General features: G+C 53.0%; 1 protein-coding gene across 11 annotated transcripts in view; it reads right to left on the reverse strand.

The window, feature by feature from the left end:
* The window catches only part of Znf618 (zinc finger protein 618), a 160,684-nt gene that overhangs the window by 16,582 nt on the left and 116,675 nt on the right, over nucleotides 1-27,427 (reverse strand). For 3 of the 11 annotated variants that reach the window (XM_076845638.2, XM_076845633.2, XM_076845641.2), the window contains 7 exons: nucleotides 24,580-24,669; nucleotides 23,674-23,709; nucleotides 23,502-23,579; nucleotides 17,197-17,256; nucleotides 16,584-16,673; nucleotides 5,353-5,592; nucleotides 1,918-2,001 (listed from right to left, as the gene is read on the reverse strand). In XM_076845638.2, the coding sequence (XP_076701753.1) occupies nucleotides 1,918-2,001; nucleotides 5,353-5,592; nucleotides 16,584-16,673; nucleotides 17,197-17,256; nucleotides 23,502-23,579; nucleotides 23,674-23,709; nucleotides 24,580-24,669 (678 nt within the window). The remainder of the gene's footprint in view (nucleotides 1-1,917; nucleotides 2,002-5,352; nucleotides 5,593-16,583; nucleotides 16,674-17,196; nucleotides 17,257-23,501; nucleotides 23,580-23,673; nucleotides 23,710-24,579; nucleotides 24,670-27,427) is intronic. The other 8 variants (XM_076845640.2, XM_076845637.2, XM_076845639.2 and 5 more) reach the window with 5 other exon arrangements.

Below are 27,427 nucleotides of genomic sequence, written 5' to 3' on the forward strand. Positions count from 1 at the left end.
CCTGGCAGGGTTGAGGGGCAGAGGCAGGCTGCCTGGGGCCAGGGCTCTGCCCTGCCCTGTCCAAACTTGTCTACTGGCCCTGGGGCCTCCCACCTGCTGCTGCGCCTGCCCAGAAGGGTGGCCTAAGCCAGTCTCCAAAGCCCAGGTCAGGGGTGCAGGAGGCCAGCCGAGTCTTGCCCTGCCTTGCCCTCTCCAGCCCCCCAACAGGATGGTCACTTACTCTGCAGGAGAGGGGAAGGATTGGGAATCAGGGGACTTGCAGTTTCTGCCAAAGAGAAACCGTTTAGCTGAGTCTCTCCCAGTCTGCGGTTCTGTGACCGCCATGACTTCTCTTTCTAACCTGGGAGCCGCATGGGGCTCCCAGGAGTGGGGAGCACCTGTCAGCCAGGTGCACAATCTGGGTGGAAGCATGGGGTGGTGGTGGCATGGAGCGGGTCACTCTTCAGAGAGTGCAGGCTTCCCGTGGGTGCTGGGGCCTCCGGGCAGGGTGAGATCAGGCAGGGTCATCCCTCTAGGATTTTGTGAGGATACAGGAGTCCTAACAAGAGAACATCCATGTGGCCGTCCACCTGGGGCAGTGCCCGAGGTGCTCCTGGGGTCTGGTGGCAGGATGGGGGAGTAGCAACAGTCTGCGGCCCATGGGGTTACAATCGACTCTCCCGAGCTCCGTCTCCTCACTGCCTCCCACGGGGATGTGGAAAGGATGGAAACAGGTGAGGCACATCACGCTCCGAACACACGCTAGGCACATAGTAAGCGCTCAATAAATGGTGGCGCCGGCGGCAGCAGCCCATGACGGCATCCTTCCCGACAGTGGAGTCAGCTCCAGGGCACGAGAGGCATGGGGGTGCAGGGTGGCGTGGCTGGGAGCCCAGGGCACATGGGGAGACCTCTGTTCCAGTCCCATGCTGATACTTAGTCCTGCCTGGCGAGTCACCCCTCCACTCACAGACTGCCCGGAGAGGTGGTGTGCGTGACGTCATCTAAAACCCCAGCCCTGTCCCTAGGCACTCAAGCTGCACTGGCTTACTAAAAAAACAAAGCAAACAAAAAACCCAGCAACCAGGAAAAGCCCACGGGCCTCAGTGCGTCACTGGCCAGGGGCACTCACTGCGGCTCCGTCAGGTCACCACAGTGGGGAGAAACAGAGGCACTGGCTGAAGCCGCTAGTGGCCAGGCGGTGGAGCTGGCTCACTCCTGGGCCGGGGCCGCATCACCATCTGTGTCCCCAGCTACCTCACAGAGTCCTGTCCCCACAGGTGCCTCAGCCTAGGGAAGCACAGTGATGGGACGCCTGTTCTCTTAAGCCCTGGCTGTCCCTGCTGTGCCTTTCTTGGACAGAGGCTGCTTGTGACCACCTGTCGCTTGCCAGGCTGACCGCACAGCGGCCATTCTAGAGGCTGGGGTGCTGGGCCAGGGCCCTGCCTGAGGCAGTCAACAGGGGGCGCCAGACACCACCAGGAAACGGCCAAGAGCCTGTGCTGAAGGGCTGGAAGGGAATCCTCCTTAGGACAGTGCCAGGTCCAAAGTGGGGGTGACATCTGGGACCTCTGGCTTTCAGAGCCTTCTCTACTGTACCCCCTTTGCCCCTCCTAGGAAGAAACCGGCTGCAACATTAGTGTTAAAAGCAGCAACGGCTCTCTCGGGCCATCCACCTGAGCTGGAGGACAAGTTTTGGGAAGGGGAAGTTCCTCTCCCCATGGGGAGAGACTAAGAAGAGCCACAGAAGGGTGGGCCTGGAAGAGAAGGCCCCTCCTGCTTCTGCCTGGCCCTGCTGTCCCTCCCCTTCCCAGCCCCAGCCCCAGCCTCCCCCGCTCCGACCCATCATGCACCAGGAAGACTTGGTCCATCAGGGCCTGTTGCTGGGATGCAGGTGGCTGTGGTGCCAGCCAGCACCGGTGTCACGGGCACACTCACCGCTGGAGTTCTGTGAACTGCTGTTGGTCTCTTCAAAGTGGTTTTGTGCTTTGCCTTCTACTCTCCGACTAAAGGCGCTTTCTGCTGGGAGAGGGACAGGACAGAAAACCATGGGGACAGTCAGCACGAGGTCTCCAGGGAGGGCAGGAGGAGGCCCCGGGGCTTGGTGAATGCCCAGGACTCTCTGCTGGGGGGAACAGCACAGTGGGGTCCCAGGAGACCCTCCTGGCCATGCCTAGGAAGTCTAGGCACCGTGGGATGTGGGCTGCCCAGGGACACAGCTGAAATCCAGCCAGTGAGCACATGGCACATGGGCCTGGGTTCCCATCTTTGGTTCCACATGTGTGACACCAATTCGTTTGAACCTGCCAACGGCCACTCCCTCTGCAGACCCCACTCCACGGCCCCACGAAGGAGCAGGGAGGACGGCAGCCTGTTTCCTGGGGGCGGCTCTGATACAGCAGGAGGTCAAGCAGCAGACTCCAGTTTCCCAAGCTGGCGGTCACCAGCGGCAGGCAGAGCATCCTGGGTCAGGAGGCATGGCAGGCAAGGAAAGCGAGGGGTCAGTTCACCCAGGGGAGGGGACAAGGGCCCGGCCACCCTGGAGTGATTTCTGGCATCTCTGCCCGTGCTGCAGCTTGCTGAGTGCCCGGCCCTCTCTCTGGTTCTCTTTCAAAACCCCACGATGCAGAAACAGGGTGCAGGCAGGTGGAACACCACAGGCCCGGCCCCGCCCCACCCGCAGAAGGCACCGAAACAGAGAATCTGCGGTGGAAGAGAACCTGCTTTCTAAGACACTCTTGGCACCACAGGGACACCGCTACCCCAAGAGCTGAAGGCCTCAGGGCACACGTCAACTGGGATGTGAGCCGACCCTGTCCCCTTCTTAAGGAGAAAGAACTTGCAAGAGGACAGCCAAGGTTTGAAGTCCTCCCAGAATGAGACCTGTTTGCCTCTACTTAACTCAGCTCCTATGAACATCAGGGGTCCACAGAACCCCATTTTAAACATACTAGATTCTGTAGTAGCCCTCCAAAGTAGGGACCTAAGAGCCCATTTTGGGAAATGCCAGTCTTATCCTGTCCACCCTACCCCAGAAGGGCAAGTGCTCACTGTGAGTGCCAGGGCTCCAATGACCATGGGGACGATGGGTGGGAAAGGAAGCCAGAGTAGCTCCATGGCCTGGCACAGCTCTCCCCACCCTCCCACCTGACAAGGAACCCCCCTCCTGGGGACAAGGCTCCTTTCAGAGGTGTCTGCAGACTGCCTGGGCCAAGCACCTCAAACAGTACTTGCCAGCTGTCTGTAAGGAGGCCCTCCTAACCGAGCACCTACTCTGTGCAGGCCCTGGTGCAGACACTCCACAGCTGTGGTCTCCCTTAATCCCCCCCATAGCTCTGAGAGGCTGAGAAACACAGCAGAGAGAGAGGCTGTTGATTTCAGGCCCCGGGTGCATTCCCAGCCCTCTAAGACAGCAGGGAGACGTCACCGGGGGAGTCCATGCCTTCATTTATGAAGCTCTGGAGTGAGGAAGCAATTGCCTTCTCCGCCTTAACCCTTGTGTCCACAAGGGGACAGGTGCCCACCTCCGAGGGAGTTTTGTTCTGACCAACATCTGTTTGGAACTCAGCACAACGGATGTTGCCAACTCTTGGGAGTCCCCTGCTGCTCAACCAATTGTGCAAAATTTGCACTGCTTCATGTGCCTCTGACGGAAAGCCAGTGTGTGAGGCTCCAAGACAAGTCCCAGGCACAGGCGTGTTCTCTCCCACACAAGAGCTCCACACTCCAGGAGGATGGGGGGTGACCACGTCCAGCTCGCACCACCTCACAGGCCCTGCCAGTGCCTGCTCCCAACCTGGTGTCCTCTGGCCTGCCCAGCTGGGAAACCCAGGAGTGATCCCATCAGGACTCTTCTAAGTCACAGGGGCAGTCCAGGCATGGACACTTGCTTCAAAACATGGAGGTTCAATACTGCCATATGCCACATGCCACATCAGCCCCCGTGGGCAGTGCTCTGCAGAAACTTGGGTGCAAACTCCCAGGCACAAAGCTCTAGTGTCAGATGGGGATTGAAAGCCAAGATCCCATTATCCAGGTGCGTCAACGTCTACCGCCAATGATACCACCATGACCTGGCTGCTTCTAACTAATTTGTAACTACTGTAGCAAAAACACAACCGTCCCCAAAACCCACGGCCTTCGAGGCTGACTGAGTCCCCTCCTTTTGGGAGATCTAAGCACTGTAAACATCAACCACCACACCCCTGTCCAGAGCAGCCTCCAGAACCTGAGCAAAGGCAAGCACGGCTCTCACCCAGCTGGGTCATCGGCCACACAAACCAGTGGCTCATTCATCCGAGCACTCACTCAGATCATCTGCATGTTTAGGGGCTGGCTCTGGCCTCAAGGGAACTGAAGGGTCAGAAGTCCCCGGAACCCGACATGGCCACTCCACCCCAACTCCCACCAAGCCAGGCAGGCAGCCGAGGCTTGTTCTCTGCAGGTATGAATCCAAGCATTCCCGGCAGGGGTGCTCGGCAGGCGGCAGGTCTTGTTTGTTTTCTAGATGGAATGACCGCTGGGGACTGTCTGCTGCCTGTTCACCCTTCTGGAGCCAGAACGCCTTCTTGCATTGACCAGGAAAAGGTTGGAACTGGTGTCCCCCAGTGCCCTACCAGGCCTCTGTCTCACGCAAGGGTTTCATGGGGAGTGGCAGCTACGGGGCGGCCAGGAGGATGAAGCTCTTGTCAGCCACCTGCTTCCCGGACAGCAGCTCCACAGGGAGAGGACACTCTTAGACGGAGTTGTACGGGAAGCAGAGAGTGCAAACTCATGCCAACAGGGTCCAGGCAGGTGACAGACATGAACGGGGCGGGATGAACACAGACAACAGAGTGGACACGATGAGAAATGACCCCTGCCGGGGGGGGGGGGGGGGGAGCCGCGGGGGTGGGAGGCAGAGGGCGGGATGGCGAGCTGGAGCGAGCTGGAGCACACATGTTCCCGGGCAAAGGAGACAGTCAATTGCTACCCTGCAGGAACGTGGGCCCAGGAGCCAGGCCTGACTTCTCAGTGTCAGTCAGAAATCAAAATTCTCCTCATGTTCAAATGTTGGCCACTAATAAGTTGTAGAAGCTTACACCGGCCGAATAAAACAGACCCCTTGGCCTTAATTTGGGAGAAAATACTCTGTGACTTTAAAAGTTTGCAAATCTTCCTGTACAATCTTCTTACTTAGGGCAAGGGACCTGGCTCAGAGAGGTTAGGTGGCTTGCCATGGTCACAGAGCTGGCCCGCGGCAGAGCTGGGCCCCACGTTTGTCCCAGAGCATGAAGGGACCTCTGTTCTTGCTCTTGCAGGGGAACAATGGCCCCAGACATGGCTGGGCAGGCTGGGGGTGGAGAAAGTGTGGGGTGATGTGGCCACTGGTACCTGCGGTCGCCTTGCTTGCTGGAGATCCCGAATTTGGAGTGCGGAACGTCTGGGTTTGGGCTGCTGGAGGGGTGCGGTGCAAGAGGGTGGCACAGCGGACCACGGAGGCCGGAGCTTTTTTCCCCGACTGGTTCGTCTGGGTCTTCGCTGCCACGAAGCGTGGAGACGGGGTGACCTCTGGATGTGAACACTCAGAGCCCGTGTCTGGATCGTCCGGCGGCTCCCACCCAGGGGCGGCACCTGAGAGGGGCACGCTCTCAGTCCCCGGGGGCCCTCGGGCCAGCAGAGCAGGTGGCCTCTCAGGCCTCAGGCATCCATGTGCCAGAGCTGGGACAGCTCTGCCCAGCTGACCCTGGTCTACTGAGAGCAAGGCTCTCACTCCCTGGGCCTAAGAAAGTCCAGGAGTCTAGAACCTTCCCTGGCTTCCTTGAGGAATACTGTCAGCTCACACTGTTACCTGGAGGCCACTGACCAGCCCCCTTGTAGATGACCTGTCCCCCTGCCAGCCCCGTCTTTGCAGGACGGGGCGTCTGAATTCATTACTATAGGTCCAAGCACGTCTTCTAGAAGGTGGGCTTCTCAGCCCCTTTTCCTGGAAAAGCAGGCAGGCTCAGAGGTAAGGACAGCAAGCAGACAGGCAGGACGTGCTGGGTGGATGGGAGGCTGGGGGCGGGTACAGGGAAAGGGCTCTGCAGTACTCAGTGGACCCCAACCGGAACTGCTGCTCTTGGGGATAGTGCTCACCCCAGTGCCTGACACCATGGTGGGCCAAATGCAGCAGTCCCCTGAGGCTGTCTGGGGAAACGCCTGTCGCACTGCCCAGGGGCCTTGTCTCCCTCTCTTGAGTTTTCTGCAGAAGCCACGGTCATGGGGAACCGGAGCTGACTCTGGCAATTTCTCCCTCTGATGGTTGTGTCCATGGTGGTGGGTGGAGCATCACCAGTGGCTCAGCCCCCGAACCTGGCCCACTCCCACGGAAACTGAGTAAGAGTGGGCAGGTCTTCTCCCTTAAGAGGTCATGCAAAATCAGCAATGCCCTCCCCTAAAGGCAGGAAGAGGAAGAGGCAAAGGAGGGGGACGCTGTGGTGCTCACCAGGGGGCCCCAGGACCAGCAGAGCTTGAATTCCCACGCCTGACCCCAGCACTGCGTGGGGGGAACCTGGCTCACTTCCTGCCTCTGGGGTAGGCATCAGCCTTGTTCCGCCCAGCTCCTAGGACGGTGCCCGGCCAGGTCTCAGAGACTCCGCCCACGGTTTCAGAGCCCAGGATGGAAGGCCGTGACCAGATGGAAAGCTCAGGACAAAGCGGCAGGATGCAGGGCCTTGCCCAAGGCCATGCAGGAAGTGAGCACCAGGACCTGGTGTTCCCTACCTGGGGCACAGAGGGGCTCAGTGCACACCTCCACCATGGAGGCCAGAGGCCACGAGTGGGGGTTCTCAGTCGGGCCCCTGAAGGAAGTCCCATCAGCCCCAGAAAGAAATCCCAAGGCCACTTGAGGGACTGGACTTTGACTTAGGAACCACAGATACTTCCACACATTCCCTCTGGCTGAGGCCCAGGACCTCAGTGACCCCCCAAGTTCAGCTGCAAGTACAAGGACCGTTCTTCCAATAGCACGCCCCCCGCCTGAGGCTACAGAGTGAACCTGCACAGTCCAGCCCATGCTGCTGCCCAGAGCCCACCTCTGGTTTCTCCACTGTCTCCCGGTGTGAGTGTGGCACCAGGGCAGGAGGCTGTCACGGGACCCACGCTGAGACTGGAGTGAGGCCAGTCACCTCTGAATGCGATCTCTGTCCCCTTTGGCTTCTGGGTCCTGGCCTCAGTTTTCCCTGCCTCACCCCACTGCTGAGAGGGACGGCCCCTCTGGATGACAGCCCGCAGGGATTCCATGAGAGACTCCAGAAAGCCATGGGGGCACCTGGATGGCAACTGCCAGGAGCGACTGCTGGTGTTTCTCAGAAACCAGGAAAAGGCCCAGACAGGCTGTGAAGTTTCCCACGGCCACGCAGGAGGTCAGTGTGGGTCAGGACAGGAGCACCGTCTGCCAGCCACCCAGGGAGGCCGCTGCAGAACGTTAGGGCCTCCCCCACCAGGGACTGGGGCATAGGGACAGAGAGCTGCGGACCTGGGCAGAGGGAGAGGGAGCTCCGAGCAAGCTGCTGTCCCTCTGCGGTCTCTCTGCAGCCCTGTAGGACGTGTTCCAGGATCCTCTCTAGACTGGACCCTCCCATGGTTGATTTCTGCTGTATAAACCTGGCATTCTCAGGGACAGCCCTGCTTTCTCTGAGGCAGGGGCCGAAGGGACACCATGAAGCCCCTGATCTAACGAAGCGGGGCTTCACCTATGTGCTGCCAGGACCTGCTGGCCTCTCCAGCGCTGGCCCAGGGCACTCACCTTCTCCAACACCCAGTCTCTTTCAAGTCCACATCATTCCCTCTGCCCGGGACATTCTTCCCTCAAATCCTCGACTGCTGCTCCCGTATGCTAACCTGAAACAGCTCTTCCTTAGGGAATCCTCCTGGTCCCTCCTCACCTGGCCACCTGCTAGCCCCCCAAGAACTGACCATCATTTACAATGACACGCTGTGTGGCCATGTTTCTTTCCCCATCAGCCTGCAAGCTTCCTGAGGGCAGGGGCGCTCCAGTTGCCACCCCTCACCCCATGCATGGAGTCCCCGGTCCTCCCCGACACACAGGTAGTGCTCAGCAGAAACCGCGGCCCCCACGACTGCCAGGAGAGCAGAACTCAGAAAGAGGAATCAGGGAGCGTCAGAGAGGGGATGCCAACAAGAGGACAGTCGGGGCACGAAGCTATCTGACCCGTCACCCTCTCACTGGCCCCGAGGGTGTGAGGCCGGTGGGGCCACAGAAGCTCAGAGCGACCTGGGAACCACTTGAGAGCCACACGGGGCCAGGGCTGAGCCAGGATGAATTCCCCAGGCTCCCAACTCAAGTCATCAACAGTCTGCTCCATCCGTTGGCCTTACGTGGAACGCTGGAATCCCCTCCTCAAACTGGCTGGCTTCCCTTGTCAGACACACAGGAGCCATTCACACACTAGATGCCCGAAGACACCAGCGCTGGGCCTCCCCTTTGGAACACTGGGAATTTAACTGGGGCAAAAAAAATCACAGGAACACAGGGATTTGAGTGAAGTGATCAAATGACTAAGAGAGTAAGAGGCCAGGGTCTCTGAGACCCCACAAGGGAGAGGAGGGTGACTTCAAGGCTGATGGAGCCCTGGGCTCAGCATCCGGAGAAGGGGGTGGATGGGAGCATGAGGTACGAGGAGCCGGCATGGGGACCCTTCCTCACTGGGGCCATGCTGGAGTGCCTGTGAGGACCAGCCTCCTGCCACGTTCCTCTGTAAAGCTGGGAATGGCGACAAAGACCCATGATGACAGCCTTGGTCCCAGGTGGTCAGAACTGTGATTCATCAGATGACACGAGCCCCCGAGCCGCTCCAGACCTCTGCCCAGAGCTCTACCTCCTGGAACAGGGCACAGAGAAGAGTCTCCAGAGGAAGCACGCCATCCACTGAACGGCAGAGACAGCTCTCAGGGTCGGACTTCTGAGGTGGCTGGAATTCACAGGGCAGAATAACAAAGAGAATTGTGCAAAGGAAAGAATTCCAGAAACGTGCCGAGGGCCCCCTGGATGTCTCTGGCTGAATCCACAACTGCATGTGTGCAGCTCTCTGCAAAGTTGAGCCCAAGACAGACAGCAGAGGGCTGCGACTGAGCCAAGATCAGGAGGCCACACAAGGCCAGGGGCTGTCCCACCTGCCCGAGAGCAGCAACGGTGCTGAATGGGTCCCACGTTCAACGGAGACCCAGAAAGGCCGTGTGCTAAAGGAGCTAGTGTAACCCTGGAATCAGAAGGTTCCAGACCGGCCCTCCCTGCTTGAAAACAAGCTTTTGAAGTATCCAGTCCATCTGTCAGTAAATAGCTGCTCGCCACTCACGGTCAGCACTTTCCAAAGGAAAAACCAAAATCCAGTCACTCCACAAGGTGACATTCCAATGTGCAGAACAGAATGAGTATTCTCCAGGTGAGGCAGGAAACTGAGATTAGCAACCAAGAGGAAAACCAGTCAACTGCATCACAGAAATGAGACGGATGATGGAATTAGGAGACAAGCACCCCAAACAGCTGTTATAAATATGCTCCAAGGTTTAAGGAGAGCTGGGCTTGCAGCTCAGGGGCACAGCATTTGCCTGGCAAGTGCAAGGACCTTGGTTCAATAATCCCCTCATTAATAGGGGAAAAAAATACGTTTTAAAGGGGAACACAAATACAATGAAGATAAAACTGAAAGCTTTAAAAAAAGAACCAATGGAATTTACAGAGATTAGATGCTGCAGAAGAAAAGATCAGTGAATTTGAAGACAGGGCAGCAGAATATATCCAACCAGAAGCATAAAATATATGCAATGGAAGTATTCTTTCAACAAAGCTGAAAGAATGAACAGCTTCAGTTGATCTGTACACATTATCAAATGTGCATCTATACGTAATTAAAGTCTCAATAGGAAGGAAAAATTACATAAAAATATCTGAAAAAATACTGATTAAAAACTCTCCAAACTCCTATAAAAACATAAATGGATTGAAGAGGCTCAATAAATTCAGATAGACAAAACTTTAACCTAGAATTCCATATCCAGAGGAAATATCCTTCAAAAGAGAGGATGAAATAAAAACATCTCAGTGGAGAGCACCTTTCATCAATAGACTTATAATGTAAGAAATGTTAAAGAAAGTTCTTCAGGAACAGAGAAAAAATGGTAATAGAAGGAATTCATACTTATCCAAAGAAAGCAGAAAATGGCACATATGTGGGTAAACATAAAAGGCGTTTTTTCAATTCTTAACTACTTCAACAAATACCTAGCTGTTTAAAGTTAAAAGAGCAATTCTTAGACAATGATAAGAACAGCACAGACTAGGAAGGTAGCAATAAGAAGTATACTGTTGGGGCAGGAGATGTGGCTCAGTGACAGCATTTTGCCTAGCAGATGCAAGGCGCTGCGTTCAATCCCCGACACTGAAAGAAAAAAAAGTATATCATTGCAAGGCTTCTACACTGGATGTTATGTATATAATATACATTCATGATCGACGATAATACATTAAAGATACATAATATAAACCACAGTGTGAAAAAGAATTACTAGCAGAAAGTAAAACAACAAACAACAAAAAACCCCCACCTTGATTAATACTAAAGAAGGCAAAAAAGAGAAAAGAATAAATGACAAGAACAAATGGAACAAGTAGAAAAAATATAAGATGTTAGACTTAAATCCAACCAGATCAATAAATTATATTAAACGTAAATGGATTAAACATTTCAATTAAAAGGCAAAGATTACTACACTGGATAAAAGAACAAGAACCAACTACACTATACTTCAAATATAAAGGTATAAATACACTAAAAGAAAAAGGTGAAAAGAAATATACCATGCAAACCCTAATTCACAAAGGAAGACAAGGAAGAATTCAGAAAACCAGGTATCATCAGAGATAAAGAAGGGCAAAGCACAGTTTTAAAAACGGTCAGTCAACTCATCAAGACATGACACAAGCGTGTAACCTAATGACAGTGTTTCAAGTAAGATGAACCAAAACCTGGCAGACCTAAAAAGGGAAATAACAATGTACACTTCCCTCTCAGTACCTGATAAGACAAACTAAACAAAAAAAGTCAAGAATAGGTGTGATGGTTTGGCTCTTAAAGGTCCCCAAAAGCTCATGTGTTGGGGGTTTGATTTCCAAGGAGGCAGTGTCTGGAGATGTGGCTTTTAAGAGGCAATTCAACCATGAGGACTCAGTTCATGAATGGATTAATCCACTGATAGGTTATAGTTTAATGCTTGGGGAGGAGCTTTGTTACAAAAAGTGAGCTCTCTCTGCTTCCTGCCTGCCATGAGGGGAGCAACGTTTCTCTTCCACATGCTCCTGCCCTGATGTATTGCCTCTCCACAGGCCTAAAAGCAGCTGGGCCAGAGGATCATACTGAAACCTCAGGACAAAATAAACCTTTCCCCCTCTTGTTTTTCTCAGGTATTTTGTCACAGCAAAGCAAGCGGACTAATTCGAAGGGCACAGAGATTTGAACAACACCACTGACCTAATCTACTACAGTATACACCATATAGAAGTGTACAGAGGGGTGTATTCTTTTTTCTTTTTCTTTTTTCCTTGCAGGTAAACATAAAAGGCGTTTGGGTACTGAATATCAGCAAGTAAGACCATATGTCAGATCATAAAACATGTCTCAACAAATTCAGAAGACAAGCAGTCACACTACGTACGTACTCCAAGCACAATGGAATTAAATAGAAATCAATCCCCAAACTCTGAATGATTCCCAAATACTTGGAAATGAAATACATTTTCTAAATAATCCTTCCTACAAAGACCAAACTGGAAAAGAAAATTCAAATGACCATCCACAAATGAACAGGGGAAACTGTGGCCTGTACACCTAGACAATGAAACTACTTGTCACACGCTGCACAATGATATTTGGGTTGATGACAGACAGATCATGTACATAATGGTGGCCCCCTAAGATGAGAACACGTAGTGATATGGCCATCTCAGGTTGTAGAAGCACACTCTTTAATGAACAACAATGAAACCCTCTAGCAATGCATTTCTCCAGTGTGAATCCACCCCTAAGCAAATGCGTGACTGTGTTCATTAATCAAAAGGATGAACTACTGATACCTGCAAACATGGATGAATCTGGAAAAGATTATGCTGAGTGAAAGCCAGATTTCCCTCCAGGTTAAAAAAAGAAAGAGTACGTCCTGTAAGTTTCCATATATGTGAAACTGAGGCAAACTGTAGTGCAAACTACTCCACGGTAATATAAAGCAGATGAGTGTTGGCCAGGGGATGACAATCGAGGAATTAAAAAGGACACTGGGAAGTATTGGGAGTGAGGCGTATTGTCCATGATCTGAATTTTGGTGATCACTTCATGGGTACACATGTAGGTCAGAACTTATTAAACTGTATACTTTAAATCACAGGCACTTTATTGTATGACTATATACCTCAATTACTTTTTAAAAAAATTTTTACTAGAAATACTTATTTCCTTGATTACAACCCTCATTAATACACAATGGGTCGAATGTGGGGTAGTCTATAATCCTAGGACTGAGTTCCCCACCCCTGGAGAATTTGGGGAGTGATTAAAAAACAGGTAAAATCCTGGGAAATTGTAAATTCTTTAAGGAGTAAGCAGAATGCACATTCTTGAAAGCAAATTAATTGTATAAACTACCCAGGCTTCTCAAGTACTTTGGATGTCTCTCCAAGAACTTGGTGTGGTGATTATCACACACATATACCTGTACATCGAATCATCAAGTTGAACCCCTAGATGTGTACAATCAGAAAAATAAAGATGTTTAAAGAAGGAGATCATTCTTCTGGCAAAGAAGGAACATCGTGAGGTCGCGGCTTCCTCCAATTCATCACAGTTAGACTTTCTGATGGTCTTCATCTATCTGAATAAAGCGTAGGCCTGGTGACCTCCCTTTTTTCCCCCCCAAACCCATGTAATTTACCAGACTAAAGGGATAAAAGAGGAGAATCCACCCCATCATCTCAACACTAATTTACAATAAGAACTTCCAGTGACGTCTGGAGGAACGCAACTTTGACCAAAAAAGAGCACCCGAGAAAACCACTTCAGCCAACAAGACCCCTGGACGGAAGTGCTGATGCTCACGGTGAGGAGAAAGGGACGTCCATGACCGGGAGCCAGGGGCCGCATCGGCTGGTTTCCCCTGTTCAACACGGTGCCGAGGGGCCCTAACTGAGCAAGGTCGGAAAAAATAAGTGAACGAAGAGGGTGCAGACTGGAAAGAGAGAAGCACCACTGACATATTTTTTTAGCTTGGTGACCTCATCAAGTGCAAAGAAGAGGCTAAGAAATCTTCAAACACCTGTTAAATAAGCAATTTCAGCCAAGGTGCAAGATGCCAATTCAATATACAAAAAATTAACTGTTTATAGGTGATAGCAACAAAAATTAGAAAATTAAATTTAAAAATCAGAGTAGCATCAAAAACAAACAACCAACCCCCCCCCCCCACACACACACACGTGAAATACTTAGTGATACCTTAATGAGACCCATGGAAGACATCTACCCGATGCATTGCAAAAGGACAGAAATCTTTGTGCACAGACGGGGTAGAAACACCCAGGTACCTATCTGCATGGCTGGAAACAGATCCTGACTGACACAGCTCACATCACTCACAAACGATCACTCCAAGTGGCTCACAGACCCACATGCAAAGGTTAGAACTGTCTAAGGAGGATGTGTTCACCACCTTGAGGTGGGCAAGGCTACCCCTGAGTTAGGTCCCAGAAAGCGCTAACTGTAGAAAAAAATCGATCAATAGCCCTCGATCAAAATGATCAACACCTGTGCACCAGGAGGCACTGCATGAAAACCAACAGGCCGGGCAGACACTGGGGGAACACAGCCTCTCCTCCTGTGTCTGACAAAGGACCTGGCCTGCAGGAATGTGCAGAGAGCTCCTCCAGTTAACAAAAGACAGTGGACTCACCCTCAAAATAGGCAAACGGCTTACACAGACAACTTCCAAAGGAAAAGGTACAAACGGACAATAAGCAAAAGCAAAGATGTTCAACACAGTCACCAGGGAAGGGCAAACCCCTCGCTAGAAACCGAGAGTCCCGGGCCACCTAACACCAGCAAGAACGCGCAGCCAGTACTCCCAGATGTGGCTGGCAGGTGTGTGAGGGGCTGCGGCCATGCTGGAAAATGAGTCATCGGTTCTTATAAAGTTCTACATTCCCATGACCCACTGAGTCCACTCCTTAGCACTTCTCCAAGGGAAATGAACACGAGCTCTCAGAAAGCTCCACTCGACCATTTTCATTGTAGCTTTACTTCTAAGAGCCTAAAATTGGGAACAACCCAGGTGAACAGGTATTTCTGTACAGTGGAATACCGACTCTCTGTGAAAATGGATAAACTGATACATACGATAACATGTGCGGGTCTTTAAAGCATTTTACTGAGCAAAAGCAGCAGACACAAAAAATACACATGACTCCACTCATAAGAACGCCCACGGCCAGCCTAGTTCCTTCTGTATCCTGTCCGTGACCAGGAGCTCAAGCCTTGGCCCTGATCCCACCTGATGACACTGTCGCGTCTTGCCCTGACTCCGCAGACCCTATCAGCATGCCAGTCTCCATGTCCACGGTCCGTCAGAACGACTGTCTCTTGTTTAGCCTTGGAGAACCAATCCTGCTGAATCGAGCCTACACCTCTCATGCTGTATTTGAAACACAGATGTAGCTAGAGTCCCCACACTCCAGCAAGGAACAGAGGTTCACTTGATAGACACAGAAAATTAAATAGACAGGATCTACGACAGAAAGAAAAAGAAATAAGAAACAGGAAAAAGAAGAGACGGCCCTTTAGAAGTGAAGCATGAGGATGTTCGGGAAGAAGCGTAGGGTGTAAGCTCTGCGTCCCCTTCTCACTGCATGTCCACCGTGGGACCGCTGAGCAATCGAGCGTGGGCCTGGAGTCCAGGCAGGTTCAAAGCCAAGGTCCTTGACCTCACTCAGCTGGATATGTGGAAAACAGAAGCAGCGCTGAAGATATCCCCCCAGGGTGAGAGCGAGTGCAGGTCGCCTCATACCTACCCTCACGCCAGTGCATTCCGGGGCACACCCTCTGACACCAGGAAGTCACCGCTTCACTGGACAGCCCAGGGAACAGCTGCCCACAAACAGCCCTGACATCTGCGCACCAGCACCAGGGGTCACTCAAACGGCTGGGTGGGTGCCCACCCAGTAGGAACTCTATGCTCTCTCCGCACACATGACCTGGCTATGTGGTGGGCACCGGGCCACAGCAGGTGTCTGCCAGAGGTGCTGGAAATCTCCACCCTGGGCTGCAAGGCCCTGAGAATTCCCACAGATGGGAAACTTGGGACCCGAGAAGGGAACAGCCGTCAACATCACGCAGAGGTCAAGGGTCAGGCCAGGTCAGGAATCCCAGCCAGTGCCGGACATCAGGACTGAAGCTCTTGCCCCCAGGGACAAGCTTCACCTCCACCACTCTGCCAGCAGGGGACAGCTGCCGGGAGGCTGCCTTCAACGCCCTCCGCACCCACCCAGCACCTTCCAGAGGCCCCTGCTGTGCTGCTGTTCACAGGGCCCAAAGGGTCTGGGGTCTCCCGGACTGTGAGGGGCTTGAACCTCAGGGACCCTTGTGAGCGCTTCCCTTTGCCTCCTGTCCTGAGTCTTCCCACCCATCCAGTGGCTTGGGATCCCCACGGCTCTGCCATGAATTCCCAACACCTGGCCCCGCTGCCCTGAGATGCCCAGAGCTGCCCCAGAAGCCCTGCCTGTCAGAGCTTAGGTTTCCCCTCCTCTGCAGGAGGGGCGAGGACCGAGGGCTCCTACCGCACAGACTCGGGGCGAGGACCGAGGGCTCCTACCGCACAGACTTGGGGAGGAGCCCCTCCGACATGCGGAAGGGGTGTTGGGAAATCTGCAAGTGGGCCGACAGGCATCACAGGGAGAATGGAAGGAGAATGGACATCTGAGTCCCTGCGGGGAGAGGACTTGGGGCCTGTCTTTGCCAGCGTGGAGTGAGGGACTGTGCGTCAGAGACAAGAGGGGAGCTACCACCTCCCCAGCAAGCCTCTACACTCAGGGCCCCCAATTTCCTGCTCAGTGCTTCCCCCCCTTGCTGGCCCTGCACAAGGCAGAGAGGTGGCTGTCTGTCCTGGTCAGCCACACCCTTAGGCTGGGCCAGTCCCTGCATCCGCTCCGACACTGAGGCATCATGGAATGCTGGCTCTGGGCTAGGAACCAGGAACCTCATGATCTGGATGTATTCAAGGAGGTGGGGACAAGGCCACTGCAGGACTTGGACAAATGACACCCACCTTCCTAACTACAAGTCTACATGGGCTCTAGACCTCTGGGACCATCATGGGAGGGGTCTGACCCTGCTGGATTAAGATGGGGCCTGCCGAGCTACGCTAGCCCCTGTGGTCAGGTGGCCCCGGAACAGATCCAGCCACATCCAGCGACCACAGCTGAGCTCCCAGGCTCTCCCCCTTCCCTGGCAGAGCTTGAGCCTGGCCAAGGGCTGGCCCTGCGGCCCCACCCTGCCCTCCCCACCCCCAAGGGAGAAGGTACTCACTGATGGGGGCGTGCAAGGCCACGTGCTCCTGGTAGGGCGTGTAGTATTTGTACTGCTTCCCGCAGAATTCACAGGTGTAATTCCCAGTTTCTGTCCAAGGAGAGGACATGTGAGAACAGGCACCCGGCCCCACCCAGAAACATCAGCATCCCCACCCAACTCCTCCTCCTTCTGGGACCACCAGCTGGAATCCACTCTGACTCTGGAGTCAGAAGGCCTGGGTTCAAATCCCAGCTCAGCCACTTTGAGCTGTGTACCCTCTGATAAGTCTCCAAACCCCTCTCTGTGCCTCACTTTTCCTAACTGCAAAATGGAGTTAATGGTAGGACCACCTTAGAGGATTGCTGTGAGGATTAAATGTGTCTGTCAAGTGCTTAGAACAGTACCTGGCACATGCTGTCCTCCTCCATCGCTCCACCCAAGCCCACCCCGGCCGTGACCCCAGCTGGCCTCCAATGTCACTCTCTCCACCAGTCCTCTGTAAGCCCTGCCCTCTGTAGGGGCCACACCCAGGGTCCCGCCTCTCGGGGGACCTTCCCTGTCCCCAGGCACCCCCTCCCACCGGCAGCCAGGTCAGTTCTTCCTCTCAGGCCCCACTAGACTTTATCTTTACCTCTCTTTTGGCTTTGCCTAACTTCTTTCTTCTTAAAAATGTCTGATGTAATATTGTTCACTGGGGGAAAATTATAAAATACTGATAAATACAAGTACAAATTTTTAAAAATAAAGAGAAATTTCAATCACCTGTTATCCCCAAACAGAGAGCCTCTACCCCCTGGAAGCAGAGAGGAACCTGTCCTCTGGCCCCCGACCCCACCCTGCACTCTGCTCCTCTGGGGCATGCTTCTCTCTTGATATCATTTGTCTGGCTCCTGTGGCCTTGAATTAGCCGGCCCTGATCAATATCCTCTTTGTAACCTAGTGTATTCAATCGACAATCCTTTGTGGACATCTTGCCCAGTCAATAAGTATCGATCTCTGCAGCCGTTATTGGCTGCACGGCTCCCACAGGACTTTGGAATTCGCTGAGCCAGTCCCCTCCACCAAGGGACATTTAAAGCGTTTCAAAAATTTTTCCCCCTTATTTTAAAACAAAAAATCCCCCAAAACCAAAAATGCTGTGACCACATCCTTACAGAAAGTTTTGCACATTTGCTTGTTAGTTTTGCAAGTGATTGCAAAATACAGGTCACGACACAGAATCTCCCTATGTTATTTCCTCAGGGTGTATTACAAGAGGTGGGGAAAGGGTTTGCATTTTTAAGGCTCTTGGTAAACACAGCACCCCCACACCACCCAGAAGGCACGAGAAGGACTGTTTCTGTACTCTTTGACCGGCGCTGGGTATGGTCCTCTGCCTGCATCTGGCAGATCTAGCAGGGAGAACTCTACTGCACGACTGGCTTATTTTCCATTTCTTTGATTTCTAACAAGATTGATTATTTTCATGTTTAATTAACTACAGTTTTTCTTTTGTGACTTTCCTCTCGCGTTTATGGCCAGTGCTTCGATAGGTCTATCTGCCTTTAAAAAAAAAATCAATAAACTCTGTAGGTTATGGATATCAACATTTTGTTATATATGTTACAAGTCTTTTTTCTTAATTGGTTTCTTGGTCTTTTCTTAGTTTTTTTCCACTCCCAGTATAGAGAGATTCAGATTTTTTTTGTTAAATAATCTCTGTAACTGACTCATGAACGCTGGCAAAGATAGGTATTTTACCTGCTGTTTATGGGCTTCGAAGTAATCAACTGTATTCATTCTATTATTCAAATCTTACATAATCTTGTTTGTCTAGTTGCTCTTGCAAAGATAAAATGTGGTGATAAATCCTCCATTTCATTGCATTTCTAAATTTACTATGTATATTTAGACACAATGTTGTTTGATACATAAGGGTTACCGGATAAAAATCTTCATGATGAACTGTATCATATGTATCCTTCATGAACATGAAACTGTCTTCTAATACAGGTCTCCAAGTGCAGCCTCTGGACTAGCAATGTCAGCACTCCTGGGAACCTCAGAAATGCTAATTCTCCTGACTTGCCCCTGAGACCCACTGAAAGAAAATTCTAGCTGTGGAGCCAACTGATGTGTGTTGGAACAAGAACATTCCAATGCATGGGGAAGTTGAAAAATTGCTGCTCTAACATTTGAACTGTTTTATTAGCCTGGCGTTAATGTCAGCTTCTTGGTAATTTGTTGGTTTCTGCTACCTATTTCTCTGCATGCACCTATAGACCCGGTCCTTGCACTTTGACTGACTGGACTGTGCTAAGTGCCAACACAAAATCCTAAGCCAAAACAGGCACGATTCCTGTCTTCCAGGAGTTTTGGTCAGGAAGCTGAGATGGAAAAACCAAGTAGCCACACAAATTTAAAACTGCAACATGACAGATGCTCTGAGGGAAACCTACACAGTGCTGCGAAAACCCATGAGGGGGGTTTAAATCTCTTTAAGGACGCAGGAAATGGCACCTCGGAAAGAGCATGGCTCAGGGTAAAAGATAAGGAATCAACCACGTATGTCTCTAATAAACTGTTAGTAATTGAATTATTTTAGATTAACCTGACAATTTTTGGCTTCTAAAAGAGGAGATGATGCCATTTGCTTTTACTGCTCTTGTTGATTTGGTTTTACAAACTGAGCATTCCCTAATCCAGAAATCCGAAATGCTCCAAGATCTGAAACTTGAATGCTGACCAGATGCCACAAATAGAAAATTCCACATCAGAAAACTTTGGGTCGTGCACCAAATTATTTAAAATAGTTTATAAAATCACCTTCAGCCTATATGCGTAAGGTGGTTAGGAAACAAAAATGACTGATGTTTAGGCGTGGGCCCCATCCCAAGGTATCTCATTAAGTAGATGCAGATCTTGCAAAGTCAGGGGAAAAAATATCCCAAATCCAAAACACTTCTGGTCCCAAGCATTGCAATAATGACCCTTACCATCTTTTCTCCTTTTCATGCACTTTCTGGTTTTCCATTGGTTTCCAGGTGTTTGGTCTGTGAACTCCATGCTTTGCTCTAAGATTCCATTATTTTCCATATACTTTTCAAGGTATATTTCTCTAATTGTCAATTAGCAGGTGGAAAGTTAGATTTTTAAGTCTGTCATCACACAGAAATACAGTTTAACTCGGGGGCTTCTCAACTTGGGCTCACTCACACACCACCTGGAAAGACTATTACACAGGTCACGGGGCTCCACTGAGATTTGGATCTCAGGAATCCGTGTTAGGACCTAAGAATTCGTCTTAAAGCAAGCTTCCAGTGTGGTATTCCTTGCTGAGCAGGAAAGGTTCAGCCTACTTTACTGCATCCCTGCTCCTCTCTCACCAGTTACAAAATGGAGCCCTTACCCGTGCTCTATGGCTTAGCTCCCTGGAACAGTTTCGAATAATTTCTCTGAAGATGGGCATAGAGGAGAAACGATATGTTTCTGAGCCCTTGCTTTTTTAATGTACTAATCATAATTGATAAAAAATTCTCAGATTAATCCTCTTCCCCTTTTAAAACACATCTCTTCTCTTTCAGCACTTCATGCTGCACAGGTATGAGGCAAGTGTACCTTGCCTTCGCATGTAGGTGACTGGCTTCCCCACGCCTGGATGCCGGCGGAGCATTTCCCTTTATAGCTGTTTTAAAGTCACCAGGATCTATTTAGGTAAAGGGCTCTACGTTGACTCCACGAGACCCATGATGAGCAATTGGTAAATCTGCACATCCAGGTCTTCCTGCGCCTGAGCGACGTTTTCTTTTATTAGATCTCGGAGTGCCGCCTCCGCCCCAGTGGTGTCCCTCCACCAGCTACCTGGATGGTCCCCTGCTGTCTGTATTCATCACGTGTTCCTTGTTACCCTCAGAATTTAACTATGTCCCTCTCCAGTTCCATTTCTTCAGGCTGATTCTGCCCTGGACACCCTGGCGAGTTGACACCCCCCCAACATCCTTCTAAATGGTGCGGGTTTGCACTCTGATCTGACCGTCTGCTGTGCCAGAACCCCCCTCCCTCACTGCTTCCTCTGACTTTTTTACCTTGCCCTTTTGCTTCTCTACCCTACAACTTGAGGCTCTTTTTTATTTTTAATTTTTTCCCTGCTACGGGCAGAACTGTGTCCCTCTGTTGGGGTCAGATGAGGTTTTGAGGTGGGGAAGAAACTCCAGATGTCCATCGGAACCTCTGGTCCTGCTTCTCTGACCTGTCAACACGGGGAAAAGCAGGCCATCTGCAACCCAGGAGAAGAGGGAGCCCGGTCATGCTGGCACCCTGCCCTTAGAATTCCAGCCTCCAGAAGGCTTCTGTGAAGCCACCAGGTCCAGGTCTGGTCTTCTGTTATGGCAGCCCAAGTGGCTAAGATAGGCCACACTTCCTTATACTTGATTGAAGACATCAAAATTTTTTCATTTAGGTTTTGTGGAAGATCAGTTTGAGAGAGACGCTCCTCCTTGGAGGCTCCTAAATTCCCTCTCTAGTGATGTGGGGTCCCACGCTTGCTTGTTTGTTTTCCAAGTGACTCTTCCTTATCCAGGCATAAAGGTCACGTAAGCCAGAAACGCATCCCACTTTACTGTTTTAATAGGCAACATGGACACACTGTCCAATCCTTCCTCTTCCCGTGATCACAGCGGCGACTCTTGGGTCTGCAGCTGAAGGGCGAGGTGACACCCACCCAACACCCTCCTGATTAAGCACGCAACTGTCTCACTGCTCAGTGCCACAGGGAAGGCATGCTTGCTGCCAGGGTTGCCCCTCTCCCCTGGACCTGCAGAGCTTCACCTGGGGTAGCCAGTGTCTTCAGAATGTCCCGTGCCTCCACTGGAGCCGTGCCCTCTGCTTAGCTGTTTCTAAGTCCCGTGGCACCGGCCGGCTGGCAAGGAGCTGCAGAAGCTCTAGAAACAACACTCCTCTCCCAAGGGGGATTCTGAGTGGCAGCAGCGATGGCCTCACACAGCTGTCTCACTCCATCACCAGAGCTGGCAGCTGGACCCAGTCTGATGGACCTGATGCAACTCCACACTCCTGATAACCTGTGGTAATTCCTCCCAGGTCCTAGCACGGGTTGTCTATCAGATACTTCCAGAAACACAGAGTTTCATCTTGCTTTGCATCTTCCTGGGGTTAACAGGCCCCGCTGATCTCATGCTTCCCGAGTAGGTGTCAAGGACTGCGCTAATTCCCTTACTCATATCGCCCCACCTCATCCCCAGGACAATCCTGGAAGGAGAGTCTTATTGTTATCACTCCATGTCAGCTTAAAGAGACTGAAGGTCACACAGATTAGAAAACTCGGCGGACGTCACACAGCTGGCAAATGGAGAGCATCTCTCAGTAACATGCCTCGTTTGTCACCCCCCAGCCCAAGCCAGGTGTGGGGCTGGACATTCTGTGTACACAACAGCCCTGGAGAACAGGTCAAATTTACAGGCGAGTCAAGGGACACTCAGAGGGGTAGGCACCCAAGGAAGGTGACACCAGCATCCATACCCAGGCCTGAGTCAAAGCCTGTCTTCAAAATAATGATGCCACAGCTGGAAGGGTGGGGCTTTGGGGACAGAGTGGACAGTCGGGAGAGCACGCAACGCTGCCTCTGTCCTCATTCTGACATGGACGTCCGTCCTACCCACTGACTATGCTGGGAACCTGTATGGTTCAGATCTGTGTTTCCTCTGGGATGTCTGACTTCCAGCCGCCCCGTCCACCGAGGGCTCACTATGCGTGTGGCGGGCACTGTGCCATCCACTCTGCAGACATTATCTCCTCTGCAGTTTCCTAAATGCTTTAAGAAGAAAACCCAGAACCACCCTCTGGCCAGGAAGAACAAGCCCCTGGGGGACCCAGCCTTTGCTGGGCTGTACCGGGCTCCCTCTGTGGGGCAAGCTGATGTTGGAGTTATGGCTCCTTTGACTTCCACCCACCTGGATTCCATCACCCCCTTGTTCTTTGTTTTTGCAAATGCTCTTGGACACACCTCCCCAGGCTGGCCACCAGTCCCCTCCCAATCCCTCCTCCTCCTAGAAGCCACACTGGTCTTCCTGAAATGCAAACCTGGTCAAATTCCTCTCCACTTGGCAAAGGCTCTGCTCACTCCCGTGAGGAGGAACTCAGGGTGCCACCCTCTGCACCGAGAGCCCTGAGACCTGAGCTCCTCACCAATTCTCAAACCAGCGCCCCCTCCTGCCTTTGCAGTGTGATGTGAGAGCTCATTCCCCACCCTGTCCCCAACCCGGATTCCCAAGGCTGGACTCCCCGGGCTCCCATGCTCCTCAAGCTCCTCTGGGTTGGGATTCTCTGCTTGGTTAACTACTTATCTACTGCCCCGACCCCGACCCCCGTGTGAGTTACACATCGGTCCTGCTCACGGCTGTGTCCCCACAATGCTCAAGTCTAAGTTTGCTGGAAACAGGTCACAGGGGTGACTCCTGCCCTTGAGGGGGTTTATGGGAGCGGGACGGAGTGTCTGCAGGCAGCCGCCCGCACAGCCTCATCCACAGCTAAGCCCCTTCAAGTGACTAAGCTACCATCTGAGCACCAACTATGTACCAGGCACTGTGTTGACAAGCAGCTTCTGTCGGTGATCTCATTTAATCCCCCAACAAGCCTGCAGGAGTGTCGTCCTCACGCACTGGAGGGGAGGCCGAGGTGCAGGATGGCTCAGACTGCGAGGACAACCGAGAGGTGGGTGGGAGAGCCCTGGCTCAGCCCGGGGCCTGGCCACCTGCACTGCCCTGACCTTGACCCTTTTCTGTCCCCAGCTCATGGAGAACTAATGTCCTGGGACTGTCCAGCCCAAGTGGTGACAGGTGGGCACTGTGGCTGCAGGGTGAGATGCCACCGCTCCAGTGACGGGCTGCAGCCCTGCCTCCCTCAGCCAGCCCCGCCCAGCCCCGGCCCCAGAGTCCCGCATACTTGGCCCAATTTTCTGGAATGGCTCTGGGGGCTCCTCCTTCACTTCATCGGTGGCCACAACACCTTGGTCGAAGGGGTCTGTGGGAGAACACACGGTCCTTAGCACCCTCGCTGTCCAGGTCTCGGGAGCCCAGAAGGGGACAGGGAAGGCAGACAGCCACCAACGACTTACCTGCCCGATTCTCTGGGGCCCCTTCCACACTGAACACTGTGCCAGGGCAGGAGGCAGCAGCCACAGAGGGAAGGAAGCAGACAAGAGCCCTGTTAGTCCCTGCCTCTGTCCACTGTCCCCTGCCCCCAGCCTCAGTTCAGGGGTTGCCCTTGGGGCCAGGAGTGCTTCCTGAGCCAGTGTGGAAGGCCAGAGAGCACTCAGTGCCGCCCCCTCCACTCCAGGCCAGACCTGGAAGGCTTCTGGATCCACAGGGCTGGGGTTGGGGTGTTAGGGGTCCTCTGTCCCCTCCATGGGGAAGGCATATCCCCAGGACAGCATGCGCCTCCAGCTCCCTCCTTACCCCAGCAGGTGCCCACCCCCTGGGGCCTGCAGATACTTTCTGCCTGGACCTGTTTCTGGGTCATCTATGTGCACTCAAGGGCCAGAGCAGGAGCAAAGGGGAAGAGACATGGAGGAGAAGAGAAGCCAAGCTGTGGCTCCGACAGGCCGCAGGCGGGACCGGAGTGGGAGGCCCCAGGTGCTCTCCAGGTCCACTACCGGTTCTCCAGGATTCTTCAGACTCTACAAATTAACTACCTAAATTTATTGTTCTAATTTCAAGCTCCATAATCTAAGATGCTAAAATGTCATCATTCATTTTTAAAAATTGGTTTAATTTCAGTAGAGCATGCAAATGCTCAATATAAAACAGAAAAATGACACGATATGAAATTTCAGTATTCGACTGATTTTTGACCTGTAAAGATGGCGATTTCACTTGGCTTCACCTAACAGGGGCATATGTGGACAACGATGGGGACACTCCCTCCCCCAGGATCCTCCACCGGTGGCTCACCCCGCTCTGTTCTGACTGCTGCCTGACCTTCCTTTGGGTGGGAGGAGGGTGTGGGCAGGGGCGGGGCTCACCATCCACGGCGTGCAGGTCCCGGTGCTCCTGGAAGCAGCTGTAGTACTTGTACTTCTTCCCGCAGATGTCACACGTGTACCTGAAGTTGTCTGCGAGGGCAGGAGAGACGCGTTTGCCAGGGCTTCCGTCACCTGGGCTGGGGTTTCTGGCCAGTGCATCTGCCTCTGGCACCAAAGCTGGCCGGCAGTTTGGAGAATCCACTCCAGAGCCACCTGCGCCTTGGCACTGCGGCCTCTTCTGAACCTGGGAGGGCCATGGCCCAGCCTGGACATCGCTCAACAGAGCCCCTCCCGTGTGCACATCAGGGCACTCAGTGGCCCCCGCCCCCCCAGGCCAGACCTGGAACACTTCTGGATCCACCGGGCTGGGGTTGGGGTGTTGGGGGTCTTCTGTGGAGGTGACCAGGGAGCCTGGAAACGACTCCCAGAGCCACCGTCTGTGGGCTCCTAACAGGTTTCACCTCCCGACACAGAAATTATGTGAATATAACAATCACTGCAGCTTCCACATGAATGGGGTGAGCACGTGCAAGGAGCCAGCCTTTCCCTGTGCCTCCTCGGTTAGTCTTTGCAACAGAGGAAGAAAGCCGTCTCCCTTTTCTGCTGGAGGAAACTGAGGACCAGAGGAGACCGACCCAAGGTCCACAGCTAGGAGTGTAGGTGGCTTCAGAGCTGGGGCCCAGTGACCCTCACTGGCTGGTGTCCATGGCCTGCACAACACCCCCTGAGTCTGGGCTGGACCTAGGGACTTGCCTGTGACGAACAGAAGGCAGTGCAAGAGCCTCTGATGAGACTGAGGCCCCAGGGCCATGACCCCAGGAATGTGCTCCCTGCTGGTCGAGCCGCCAGATGAGACCTGGTAGAGCCCAGAATGCAGCCCCGTAAGAAAGAGCCCCAGAACCAAAGGACCCAGTGAAGCCACGCTCAAACTCCTGGCCAAAGACAACTGGGCCTAAGCAGACGCCAGGGCTGCAGAGATGAGCTGGTGCCTAACCGGTGCTCGTTGCTTTCAGTTATTAAGTTTTAGGGACATCTGCTACACAGAGGACCACACAGGCCCGAGTCTGGATGACGCCCAGGTCTACCTAAGGTCTGAACTACACTCCCACAGGATGGATGATACCCTCCCTCTGCTGGCAACACCCACGTCTGCAGTGGCACAGATCTAAGGAGGGCCCATCAATCCCATCTCCTCGGGGACCCCGGGCAGCGAGCAGTTCCACAGCTTGCCCATGGCTGCATGGAGGGAGGGGAGAGCCAGGATTCAAACGCTCATCACCTCCAGGGCCGAGTCGGGGCACATGGCCCCTTCTCTGCCTAGGTAAACTGTTAACTGTTCCTGAACTGAGGCACTTCCCTCTTGACCTGCTCCAGCTCCTCAGCATTCCAACACAGGACCTGATGAGATCCTCATCCCAAGGCTGCACTACCCAGCAGTGCTGTGATAGGCTTCTGACCCCTTTTACCTGAACTTAGGGTCACAGATGACGCTGGCATCTCCCCTCCAGCCTCTACCGGTACCCCGCCCACAGCACTGGCAGATCCTCACAGGGCCTTAGCAGACACCAGGGCTGCAGAGATGAGCTGGCGCCTAAGCGAGGGGCCTGCAGCCTCGGCACCTGTAGGTGTTCTGAGGATGGTGGGTACCAGAATCTTCCAAGGGGTGGTGGTGGGGTATGGGGCGGTACTGAGAGATGCACTGTTTCCCGGGACCTTTCCCAGGCTGGTGAGTCCAGGATTCCAAGCCTGATTCAGGCTTCACTCACTTTCGGAGGCCAGCAATCCAGCTTAGGGAGCAACCTCCCGTCACCTCCCATCTGGACCTTAAGCCCAGTTTGCCCATCCCACCTGCACTCACTGGTGGACACCTGGGAACAGAGATGGAATAGCTGAGGGGGCCTATTCCAGGCAGGCCTCCACCCAGAAATCCCTCTCAGGCCCAGTGCTGGCCGCCCTCCATGACTGGCTGGCTCCCTTGCCTCGCCTGCCCAGAAACTCTCCTGCCAGCAGCCTGCCCATCTCGCCACAGCCACACTGGCCCCTCCTGTAAAATGTGGGCTCCCAGCTTTCTGCACTGAGAGGTGCCCAGAAAGCCCTGTCCAGTCCCACACTATGACGTTTCCCCAACATGGAGGGGGACCTCATTCCCGACTCCTAATGGCGGGTGGATTAGGGCAAGAGTTCTTCCCAAAGACGACACAATGGTTTTTTGTTAGTGAAACCGCATTTTCAGAGCTCCCAGGAAGCCTGGCATCTCAGGACAGGCCCTGCAAATCCATGTGAGAGGCCAGCTCCGGGCTGAGACCACCTGAGCTCAACCCCACCTGACCAGGCCCCTCGTCCCTGTGCCTCATCTGCAAAATGGGAATGGCGCTAATCCCTTCCTCCCCGGAGTGGTGACAAGGAATACACCAGCACCGTGCCCGACAGCCTGACAAACCAGGGGTATGTTACCCAATGCTGCTTCACAAAGAGAATCAATGTGACAGCAGCAACGTGGGGCCAACTGCCACCTTGTCAGGGGAGCGGTGAGTGGATGTCTCTATGCCTCTAGGTGTGACCCAGGAAGCGAAAGGTTCCCGGACTAGTAAGTGTGGAACCTGGCGTCCAGGCCACATCCACTGCTCCCAAGGTGCAGGACTTGTGCTCCTGAGGACTCGTGTCCTCACCTGGAAACAGGGCAGGCTGGACGTGCTATTCTCTGAGGGACCCTTTCGGCTCCAAGACCCCATGGCCAGGCCCCTCCAAGGAGGCTGGTGTGGGAGCCGACCAAGGACTCTAAGCAGCACCGTGGGCCTGGGTCATGGTGCCCTCAACCGTAAGCCTCGACCACCAGCGGGCCCGAGTC

The sequence above is a fragment of the Callospermophilus lateralis genome, chromosome 2 (assembly GCF_048772815.1).
Source record: "Callospermophilus lateralis isolate mCalLat2 chromosome 2, mCalLat2.hap1, whole genome shotgun sequence".
Taxonomy (NCBI): Eukaryota; Metazoa; Chordata; class Mammalia; order Rodentia; family Sciuridae; genus Callospermophilus; species Callospermophilus lateralis.